The sequence below is a fragment of the Sceloporus occidentalis genome, unplaced genomic scaffold (assembly GCF_023333645.1).
Source record: "Sceloporus occidentalis isolate IW3139 unplaced genomic scaffold, rSceOcc1.0.p SCAF_1, whole genome shotgun sequence".
In the NCBI taxonomy this organism is placed as follows: domain Eukaryota; kingdom Metazoa; phylum Chordata; class Lepidosauria; order Squamata; family Phrynosomatidae; genus Sceloporus; species Sceloporus occidentalis.
Window position 1 is genome coordinate 104,469,913 of NW_028316981.1, and position 12,062 is coordinate 104,481,974.

At 40.6% G+C, this 12,062-nt stretch overlaps 1 protein-coding gene across 4 annotated transcripts in view; it reads right to left on the reverse strand.

Annotated features, from left to right (window-relative positions):
- Window positions 1-3,792: 3,792 nt before the first annotated feature.
- The window catches only part of LARS1 (leucyl-tRNA synthetase 1), a 67,591-nt gene continuing 59,321 nt past the window's right edge, over window positions 3,793-12,062 (reverse strand). For all 4 annotated transcript variants that reach the window (XM_089531257.1, XM_089531264.1, XM_089531271.1 and 1 more), the window contains one exon: window positions 3,793-4,186. In XM_089531257.1, coding sequence (XP_089387383.1) covers window positions 3,981-4,186 — 206 coding nt within the window. In that variant the 3' untranslated portion in view covers window positions 3,793-3,980. The remainder of the gene's footprint in view (window positions 4,187-12,062) is intronic.

The window sequence follows — 12,062 nt, forward strand, 5'->3', positions numbered from 1 at the left end:
GTAGGCTTCCCTCAATTAACTCAGCAGGCAAGGAGAGTAAAGAGGATCAGAGCCACATCCTTCCCATTAGGCTCAAGCAAAAAGAAACTATGGCCAGCCTTACCTAGGCTTACCTCTCCATTAATAGGTTTGACCCCAAGCTCTGACCCCAGTTGCTTGGCCACACATGATCTGGTTTCCAACTGTGAAATGTCGGAGGGCCTGTAATAGAAGTGCAGTTAGAAAGTACACCAGAAATCAAGAAAGGTACTACAAGTCCAAGATGTCACAAGCAAACTTAAGTCATGTCAAAGAAGACTTCTTTCCAGAAAGTCTTGTTAGAGACTTCAGAAAATCAACTCTTGCCCAGTCAGGGACAAAAAGGAACAGGCTCTTCCTTCAAAGAAATTAGAAAAAAACTAGGCAGCATGAGAGTAAGGGATGCACAATGCCAACAAGATTTTTGTGGAGCCCAGCACTAATACTGTTTAGAGAAATGATAAACATTTAAACATATAAGCAGCGCTAGGGAGGGAGTTGAATGATGAGAGATTTAAAGGAGTACTTTTGGTTGATAAGGAGATTGGAAAGAGCTGAAGCTAATTGCTTATTTTTTCACTGCAGATGATGCAAGGCAGATACCAACATCTTAACAGAGGAAAGTAACTTGGAAACTGAGAAAAACGGTGGCAATGCAGGAGTTCAGAGCTTACTTATAAACTGAAAATAAAATCATTTGGTCCTAATGGTATTCCCCCAAGGATTCTTAAGGAATCCAAATATGACATCTTCTAAGACAAAAAAAGTTTCCTCTGATAGAATTTAATTCCCAAAAAATAAGAGCGGGGATGCAGGGGAGGTCCAAAAAATTAGCAGCCACATAGGTGATGACTGTTCTAAGTAAAATTGTGAAAATACTTTTTAAAACAGAAGTATTAAGCCATGCTTTGCTATTAAAAAAATCAAGATGGTTTCTACAAACACCTACCATTAACATTTTAGAGTTATTTTGCAAGTGTTAAGAAGCATGTGGATAGATCTAATTTAGTAGACCAAGGAAGGGAAAGGCAACAAATGGTGGAGTGCAGTGGTCACATTTAGCGACACCAAAAAACTCCAGAATGTATTATTCTAGCTGAAGGAAAGGAGCATTAAAATTGCAAATATGGTTCCATATAAGGGAGTGATACATACTGGAGCAGAAAGATGCACTCAGGGTTGTGATGGATGATGGGCCAGTAATAACTGGAAGACATTGCCAAACACAAGTAGGATGTTGCTGTTGCACCCCTTCTTACTTGTGCATTTGCAAGCACCATCAGATTGGTCACTGTGGGAGCAGAATGCCAGATGAGGCAGACCTTTGATCTGATCCAGCAGAAAGGAATTCCCTTTACTACAGCATAATGCACACTTCTGGCTCTTGTATTTATGTGTTTCAGATTATTCAGTTGCCTATGAATGCCCATGCCATAATACATTTACTACTCAACATGTCATGAACTTGGATTTACTACAGGAAATTTGGGTTTCCTACATCAGGCTACTATATTTGAATACAAACTTGACCAACCTTGCAGATAGGTTTCTGCAGCTCTTTTCCCAGTACTCATTCATGCTTCATGAGGCAGAGTAGGCTGCTGACAGAACATAGATCTTCCCCAGCCTCTGATATGGTTCCCTGTATTTTTAGTATTTTCTATCCTTACCTCCTTCATATTTCTTGGTGCTGCTGCTTATTTTGTAGCAGATCATCTTCGGTGTTTAATCGTGCACCCTGTTAAAAGTTATTATATCTGTGTTGTTGTTACGTGCCTTCAAGTTGACTCCAACGTACGGTGACCCTAGGGTTATCTGGGCAAACATTTATTCATAGGATTGCCACTGACTTCCTCTATCAGCTGAGAGAGTGCAACCTGTTCAGTTCACCCAGTGGGTTTCCATGATGGAGGGTGGTTTGAACCCTGGTGTCCCAGAATCCTAGTCCAGCACTCAAGACACTGCAACACACTGACTCAAACCCTTACAAGATACATCACATAGGCCTGTTACAGACAGCCAAAATAAAGCTGCTTCGAGTCACAGTGGAGGTATGGTGTTTCAATGATGCATGAGTCCTAAGAGTCCAGACGCCACACCAAAGCTGCACTCCAGTCCTTAGGGCTGGAGCGTGGCTTTGGTGCGACTTCTGGACTCTTAGAACGCATGCATCATTGAAACACCAAACCTCCACTGTGACTCGAAGCAGCTTTATTTTGGCTGTCTGTAACAGGCCATAGTTTGGTCAGCGGGAGGGAGTGAAGCTAAGCCTCCTGGGAGAGTATCTGATGCTCCATTCCATTAAAGCAGTTGGCATGAGGTGCCTTGTGGAAAGGCACTGTTGGGTGTCTTTGGAACATACGAAGCTGCTTTACTGAGTCACACCACTCATCCTTCTTGTCTAGTATTGTTGGCACTGATTTGCAGTAGCTTTCTGTGGCTTCAAACAGGCACTTCTAACTTTATATGGATTAAACCTACAATCCTTTGTATGCAAAGCAAGTACTCCACCACTGAGCTATGGTACTTTACCTATTATTATTGCTTTGGACAGAAAAAACGAAGTATTTTATATTATGAGACCTCTCTAATGGGGCAAAAAACAAACAAACAAAGCTCAAGCTCTGTGGGCCTTCAAGTGGTTTCCAGCTTATGGAACACTATTATGGGGTTTTCTTGGCAAGATTTGTTGAGGTGGTTTGCCACTGCTTTCCCTTGAGGATGAGAGTGTGACATGCCCAAGGTCACCCAGTGGATTTCATGAGCAAGTGGGGAATCAAACCCTGGTCTCCAGAGTTGCAGTCCAACAAACTACTATGCCACATTGGGTCTCTTTCTCCTATCCTCCTTTCTCATCATATAGGCTTATAACATCACCTACAACTAAATGTAGGCAGAAAAGGAAGGGAGACTGTGCCTTTCAAAGTTCTTTCATCCATACAGTGATGTGTATGCTGGTCCAGACACAGTTTCCTGTCCTCCACTGCACACGTAGAAAGAGTAACAGATAGTTGACAGTTTACACAGTATTGTAGCAACCAAGAAGAAAACCATGGCCCAGGGCTGGAAAACCTGTGGCATTCCAGATTTATTGGACTTCATGCCCCTTCACCCTGCATCATGAACTGTCTAGGGCTGGTGGGAACTGCAGACCAACATCATCTGTAAGGGTGACATTCCCTCCTCCCTTGCACAAGGTATTAGGAAATGAAGCAACTTTTACACCACATCCTAATGAAATCTGCTGGGAAATGGCTCTCATTTCCTACTTAACCTGTCTATCCTTTTGCAGCAGGAAATCTTTGCCCCAACCACAGTGTATTTACAACCCTAGAAAAGTTACTTTCTTGGACTACAATTCCCAGAATCTTCCAGCCTACATGGTCAGTTTAGATGCTGGCATCCAAAAAGGTTAACTTTTCCAAGTTTCAACAGCAATACTTCATCAGGTGTCAAGAGATACTAGTCCATGAAGATGAACCTCTTGTTTTGCATTACTCCTCCAGTTCCTCTGCCTCTTGGATCCTCATAATCATGACAGCTACTGAGAGGACTCACTTACTAGGACTACTTTTCTCAAGAGAGAATGGCAACCTGAAGTAGAGGAGCTTCAACATCTTTCAGATAGGATTGTTACACAGTAAACTCTAGAAGCCTGGTATGATTTCAGTCTCTCATTTTGTTACTTTTTAAAAAAAAAAAAGTGTATAAAAATTCTCAGTTGTCTCATGATTTGAATTAGGCAGATTCTTATTTCCAAATAAAAGCCACAAGGATGGAAAATAGATTTATTATAACCACATTGGAAAATGTCATGAACTTGGTCTACATGCAAGTTAATGTTCCCTCCATTGCCCCATCTACAGAAATTAAATTTGTCCAATATTTATCTTGAAAGCCACTGATGTTAGAAAACTCATGTTTTAGGATTCATTACCAATTAAACCAATGTTGTGAAAAACCTAATTAACTATATAGACAAGTGTATCCCCAATATCAGTCGTCCGTCCATTCTCAGTGAGATGGACCCGTTTTTCTGCTAGGTCAATGTGGAAAACAGCTTGATCTAAAATGGGAGACTTTTCTGCATCTTCTTTTCCAAGTATGGGAACGCGACGAGGACCCAGGAGGGGGTCATCAAATCTCATTAGTTTCACTCTGGAAAGATCTGCAGGGAAAAGTCAACACTTGTAAGACATTTTTGTACTCAAGTATACTTAACACAGTAAGGCTGATGCAAGATACTTAGGAAAGCTGGATGGCTGAACAACACTACTAGCTAATGCTGACTGTATAGATTGCTTCAGCAGTGGCTTGAATGGTATTTACAAGTTGGTATTTAGGCCAGTTGCTTCAAAGCCTACAGAAGCCCTTAATAACTAAGATGTAATTAAAAGGTAAGATGGGGTCAAGGATATACAGCATGAATGTACTCAACAATGTGATATGCCACAGACTGAGGAGTGAACAAGGGAAGGGTGTAATGTATGAAGACCTCCAGTTCTGGAAATTTATTTATTTGTCTCGTAACAGCCACATTGTGGTATTTAAGTGCTGCTCCCAAAATAAGATGGAACTTGACCTAAACATTTCCCTGCCTCCAGCTGCACTGACAGCTTTGCCCATCTAAATTAGGTGTGAACAACTATTGGAGGCTAGTGGACTACACTGGCCTCCCAGGAAAGTTTAGAGGGCCATATTCACTTTACCCTGTCCCATAATTTTTTTTTATTGAATAAAAAATAATCAAATTTATTGTTCTCAAATGCCCTTGGGGGGGACATTTTTGCCATGCTTTTGCCAACATTTAGATGGAGAAATGTATCTTAAGGGTCCTTTTAATATAACAGTGATACTTACTACATAATGATACTTATACTTACTACATAAATGTTGCTACTTTAACATGCCATGGTTTACAGAAACTTGAAACACAAAAATCCCCAGTGCAACAAGTCTCCTCCATATGAAGCAGTATTCATTTATTCACTAATTCATTCATTCAATTTGTAACCTGCCTTTCTCCCAGCACAGGACCCAAGGTAGCTTGGAGCATTAGAATTACATATTGTTTCCTAACAATTGTGTGCCCTGTGCATTGATTCTGACACAATAGGAGAAAGGAGTCCAAAAAAATAAATAGTTTGAGGTATTTCTTTCTTCAGCCTCAACTAAGCTTTCCTTCTAATAAATTCTTGCCTCCTAATAAGCAAAGTGAATGCTAGAATGCTAGTTAGTGTGTGGTATTCTGTTCTAAATGGTGACAATCAAGCTCCTTGAGCAACAGATTCTTCTGTATTTAAAAGTGGGATTTTACAAGTTTTTAAAATATTTCTGCACACTGTCCTTGTGTATCACTGCCAGTAGTGACAGTTCCAGGCAACATGTCATGCAATTCTCTTATTAACCCAATGGTAAATTAAAAATATCCGATTCCATGTGGATTTGTTTTTAATGATGCTTCAGGCTCTTTAAGTTTTGTACTACAGGCCAGAAAGCTTGCAACATTCAGGTTTTTTTTTTTAAACTAAAAAGTAACTATTTTAGTTATTCTTGAAAAACAGGCAAGTGAAGAGTTGTTGTTGTTGTTACTGTTGCTGTGTGCCTTCAAATTGTTTCTGATTTGTGGTGAGCCCAAGGTGAACCTGTCACAGGATTTGTTTTGTGGGAGTGGGTGAGCTGGCCTTTGCCTTCCTGTGAGATTGAGAGAGTGTGACTTGCCCAAGGCCATCAAGTGGGTTTCCATGGCCAAGCAGGGATTGGAACCAGAGTTCTAGTCCAATGTTCAGACCACTATGCTACGCTGGATCAAGTGAAGAGCTACTTTTTTTTAGAAATTCCAAATGTAACAGTAATAAGCCACTTTTTAAAACAAGTTACATTTTAAAAATAATGTTTTACATTCAATTTGAATTAAAAGGTGGAAAGCCTGATGGGGAGGGAAGCTAATCCATATCCAAACACATTACAAACCACAGGACCCCTCAAAATGAAACTGAAGATGGCTGGAAATCCATTTACAGGGGTGTTATGTTTTTAGAGGGATGGAGACATATTTTGAGGCTCTTTGGGTGGGTTTTCTTGGGACTGCAAAATTGGTCCGGGTCCACCTGTTTTAACTGATATTTCTATGGATCAATTAACGGGGGAAATACAACCAAAACAAACAAAGATATTTGGATAGCAATCTGAAAACTACTACCTAGACATACTTTAAACAGTTTATTCATGATTACTAAACCTAAATACTAGAGAAGCCCAGATAAACGGAACATTTTGCCAGGACACTGAATGAGGCTGGCAAGGCAGGAAATTAAAACTGAGGAGAGAGGGGTTGGAGGCAACGATTGTAACATTTTAGAGATTTAAGAATCCTGCCTGACCCAGCTGGCATGAGAGACAGACCCATGAATCGTGGATTGTGTCTTCAACCTCACAGAGAATAGCAGTATCATGCATAATGAGGTGCTCCCTCTCACCACTTCTTACAGTATGTTCTGAGGGAAGGGAACCTTTGACACTCCAGATATGTTGGCATATAACTTCCATAATCACTGTTAGTGCTGGCTGGGGCTTCTGGAAGCTGAAATGCAAAAGCATCTGGAGAGCTGATGTGCACATGCTGGTACCTCTGTACCAAGTTTGGAAATTTCAGTTAGTTCAAAATATGACAGCCAGATTGGTTACTGGGACATCCAGGAGTTATCACATTACACCAATATTAAAATCACTCCACTGGCTGCCAGTTAAGTTTTTGGGCAAGGTACAAAGTGTTGGTTATTACTTTTAAAGCCCTACATCATTTGGGTCCAGGTTACCTACGGGATTGCCTTCTTCCACATACTGTGTTCTGCCCCATACACTCAGGTCCTATGGTGGACATTTCTTCCAGTAAGCCAAGACTAGGTTGACAACTGTCATCCAGAGGACGTTTGCTTCAGATGCCCCTAGACTGTGACTGTGACAGCCACTGTTGGACTGCAACTCAAGACCAGGGTTAGATTCCCAGCTCGGCCATGAAGCCCACTGGGTGACGTTGGGCAAGTCATATGCTCTTAGTCTCAGGGCTAAACTCCCTCTGAATAAATTTTGCCAAGAAAACCCTATGATAGGATCACCATAAGTCGGAAATGACTTGAAGGAACACAACACACAGACCCTCTAGACTGTTCTAGTTCTTTTAAAGTGATATTATGTGTTTGAACTGATTTATGTGTTTTTAACTGATGTTATACTTTGACAGATGTTATATGCGTCGTCTGGCCATATATTGTCGTTTCCTACCTTGATCCATGGGGAGAGGTGGGATTATTATTATTAGTAGTAGTAGTAGTAGTAGTAGTAGTATGATTTCACACCCTTTTCACCACATGCAGCTTTTTCAGGTTTTTTTGATAACTGAAGTGTCTCATTCTTGTGCTATACAATGTCCCAGATGTATGGCAAACATGCAGATTAATATTATTCATTCCAGAAAAAATAAAGTACTGCAGCTAAAGGGATGCAGCCACTTTTAAGGAGATCTGGGAGGAGGTACCTCAAAACATATGGTGATTATTTCCCTTGAGGACTAAGGCCCCGTATAGACTGCCAAAATAAAGCTGCTTCGGGACACTTTGGAGGTATGCTGTTTAAATGTTGCATGCATCTTAAGAGTTCGGAAGCTGCGCCAAAGCTGTGCTCCAGTCCTTAGGACTGGATCGTGGCTTTGGTGTGGCTTCCGGACTCTTAGGATGCATGCAACATTTAAACAGCATACCTCCAAAGTGTCCCGAAGCAGCTTTATTTTGGCCGGTCTGTATGGGGCCTAAGGCACTAATTCACAATAAATTCCTCTCCACCTTCTCTCCAGCCAACCCGCTCTCTCTCATTTCTCTCTCTTGTTCTTCACTTACCTTACTAATATTTAACATATAAAGGGGGAAAGGAGAAGCAGGGAAGCTTATATAGCTTCCATGCTCTTGCAATGAAAAGGGAGGCTGCAGGAAGTTTTACACTGTCCTTTACATAAAACTAGAAAGGTTTTCAATAACAAAATAACAGTTTTTGCAGTTTTGCCTTATATACAACTGAGTTCTTTAAAGCTCCGTTCAAACAAATGTCTAGCAAGAAGTGAAAAGCAGAACTTTCATAATGAGCCAGCTATTTTAACCTGTTTAAGTTGCTGCTCTCCCACCACTAGCTTTTATCAGACAATCTTTTCAAGTGCCTGCCTAACAGTGACATCTTCTGGAAACAACAGTGTAAAAGAATTACTGATTTACTCTCAATTGCTTTTCATTCACTTCAAACAATCAGGTTGTGGATCTCTAGTAATTGCCTGCCTGAATCCGAAGTGTGTTTTATACTCTATTTTTGCTTTGCAAGACAAGTTATATATTTTCTTTCCTCAGTTCTTTTGTGAAAACACAGTTTTACACTGTAATATAAAAATTGTCTCTTTCCCTAAGATCAAAACACACAAGCTGTTAAAAGTGATGAGAAAAATATATTATCTTTCCCCACTTGGAAAGTTTGGACCAGGACATAATTTCCTCACTTGGCTCACAACTGCTGGAATCAGCAGAGCTACCAAGCAAATGGGAAATTACTTCTGCATTTTAAAGGGAATTCTGTCAACTCTGTTTAGCCCAGCAACCTACTATTCAGGCTTGATGCCTTCCCTACTTTAACCAGAAAGACAAAATGACAGCTGAATGAGGCCATTAGCAACTGACTAATAGTGGAGAACTCAGGATGCTCTAATTTGGAGATTTACTAAAAATCAGAAACAGAAGCTAAGATAGCTGTTTTCTTTTAGAGAGCAATTCACTCCTGTTTAGTGATCTGTTTTGCTAGGAGATCATATAAGTGTGTCGAGGGACCACAGATAGTGCTCACCAATACCTCTTTTTCATTTCTACGGCTGGTAGCAGTAGTACTTAAGTTTTGCCCCGAGATTCCAGCTACTGCGCTATACAATACACTTGGGTTAACCCTGAGTTGCTCACATTCTACTATGCACATGTGTTATGTGCCTTCAATTGCTGTCATTTCTGACATGGTGACCCTAAGCCAAACCTATCATGAGGTTTTCATGGCAAGATTTGTTCAAAAAGGATGTGCCATTACCTTCTCCTGAGGCTGACAGCATGATAAGAGCTGAGAACTGAACCCTCGTCTCCAGAGTCACAATCCACCACTCAAACCATGCTGGATCTCTTCCACCATGCACACAGCACTGCAGACTGAGACCAGCTGCTGCTCAGGTCTTGCAGACTTAGGGCCAAGGCATCCTTGATTGAGTCTATCCATCTGGAATAAGGTCTTCCTCTTTTCCTACAGCCTTCTAACGTACCAAGCTTTATTATCTTTCTAGGGAGTCAAATAGCAAGAGGGTTCCTGTACCTAGGATCAAACAATGATCAGAATGGGGACTGCAGTCAAGAAATCAGAAAACTAAGAATGGGAAAGGCAGATATGAAGGAACTAAACAAGATCCTAAAGAGCAATGATATAAAAATGAACTCTAAAGTTAGAATCATCCAAGTCATTGTATTCCCCATCACCATGTATAGATGCGAAAGCTGAACAGTGAAGAAAGCAGAGAAGAACAGTATCAATTCAGTTGAGATGTGGTGCTGGAGAAGAGTGCTGAGATACCATGGATGACCAAAAGGACAAACAAATGGGTCCAGATCAAGCCTGAAATCTCCTTGGAAGCCAAGATAATTAAATTGATGCTGTCGTCTTTTGGCCACATCATGAGAAGGCATGACTCATTAGAAAATACAATAATGCTGGGAAAGGTAGAGGAAAATGGAAAGAGGAGATGATTGAACACCAGATAGCAATAGCAATTACATTTCTATTGCACTTATCAGTGCACTTAAGCACTCCATAAGCAGTCTACAATGTGTAAGCTAATTGCCCCCAACAAGCTGGGTACTAATTTTAGCAATCTTGAAAGGATGCCAGGCTGAGTCAACCCTGAGCCCCTGACTGGTACTGAACTCAAAACTTTGTGGTTTGTGAGTGAGTGGATGCAGTACAGGCATTTAATCACTGTGCCACCAGGGCTCTATGGGCATGGATTTGCAGGAACTAAGCAGAGCAGTGGAAGATAGGGAGTCTTGGAGATGTGTCAGCCATAGGGTCACCATGAGTTGGGATTGACTCGAAGCCAGTTAACAACATGTCCAAGTATACCAGTCTCAGTTTAGTAACCTTGGCTTCTAGAGAGAGTTGAAGCTTGATTTGCTCTAGGACCCATTTGTTTGTCTTTTTAACAGTGCCAGGATCAGGAGAAGTCTTCTTCAGCACCACATTTCGAATGAGTTGATTTGCTTTGTATCAGCTTTCTTCATAGAAATGGAACTACAATAGCACAGACAATCCTAATTTAGTATTCTTTGATATATCTTTATATCTTAGGATTCTGTCTAGTTCCCAAATTAAAATTCTCTTCTCCCTCTGCCCCACACACATATAAACACACACACACAAAGAGAGAGAGAGAAATATGAGCAGGGGATAAATATTTTAATTTAACATTTGGATCAGCAGAAATGGTCTAATATTCTGTGAGCAGATTCTTAGACACTGCAATGAACCTTTTCAATCTACATTTTGAACACAAAGTCCACTCAATCTAAATGTAAGAATTAGGGAAGAATTATGGTGCAAAAAAAAGAATGGTGACAGAGCAATTCCCAAACTCTAGAAACCATTGAGATTCTTGTCTTAACACAGGCTTGGTAATATCTGCCTCTTTAAAGGCACAAAGTAGTTCTTACTACAATCTAAAATTACAAATTGAATTACAGCCTTTACTTATGGGAGGTAATCTGTTAAAGCTGACTTAACTTCCATATTGCAAGCCAGAAAAAGGTACTTTTCACAGCAGCTGAGGATATCAAATCAGGCTCTTGAGAAGGAAGTGTATCTCCTTTAATGCTTTTCTGCTGCAAGTCATTACTGCCTGGGAGCCCTAAGTGCTTGCAGAGAGACAGAGATAATACTTACTACTGCTAGCAGAATGAAGGCTGAAATTTAAGACTTGAAAAATAATGCAGTTCATGCATTAGAAAAGGTGTGGGTGGTGTGGGAGTGTAAGGCTCCTGAGAACTTGTAATGTATTAATGCATCTTTCACAGTTAAGTCACAGGATGAACCTTGATATAAGCTGGGAGGAACTAGCAGCAGCAGTGAGTCTTAGATGGGTTGTGTGTCAGAAATTAACCCCATTGAATTCAGATCCCTAAGGCAAACACAGTGCTGTCTGAGGTCCAGGGTTAGCTGATAGCTAGCTTGGCCCTGGATCTGGCTCCAACTCTGTCCTCCACAGATTCAGGAGTACTGCTGTATCAGTGCTCCAGACTGGTGGTACTCAACCTCTTGCCTTAAATTACCAGAATGCCTGAACATTGGCAATGCAAACATCTAGAAGACTAAAGAATTAAACCACAGCTCTGGGACATAATGGTGAGCATAGTGCCAGACAACCCTGCTTGCCCTATCGTGAAACCTCTCTGGCTGCAAGACTAGTATCCTGAGGTCAGTTTTGAATTAGAGGTAATTCTAATTTATAAATTAGTGTGAAATCAAGTCTCAACATTCACTAAAAGCCCAAACTTGGACATGTTATGTGATGACATGACTCACTGGAAAATAATAAAGCTCAGTAAAGTAGAAAATAAAGTTAGAAAAGAGGAAGACCATGTTACAAGTGGACAAATTCAATCAAAGAAGCCACGGCTAGTCTAACTTGGCAAGCTCTTAGTAGGGCAATTGTTGACCAGGGCTTTTGGGCGTCTCTCAATCACAGGACTGCTGTTAATCAAAGCCAGCTTGATGCAATTAACAACAAAAACAAGATTCTAGTCGTAGGACAGTGTTAAGGTCAGGGTATGCCCCCAATGATGTCACTGGGATTAGACTGTGCTCAGAAAGAATACTATTCCTTTACCGATATATTAATAAATAATTAGTTCATGTCATTCTGAATCAACAGTTACCAGTAGTACCTGAAGAATATCACTTTATTTATTTATTTATTTAAACAA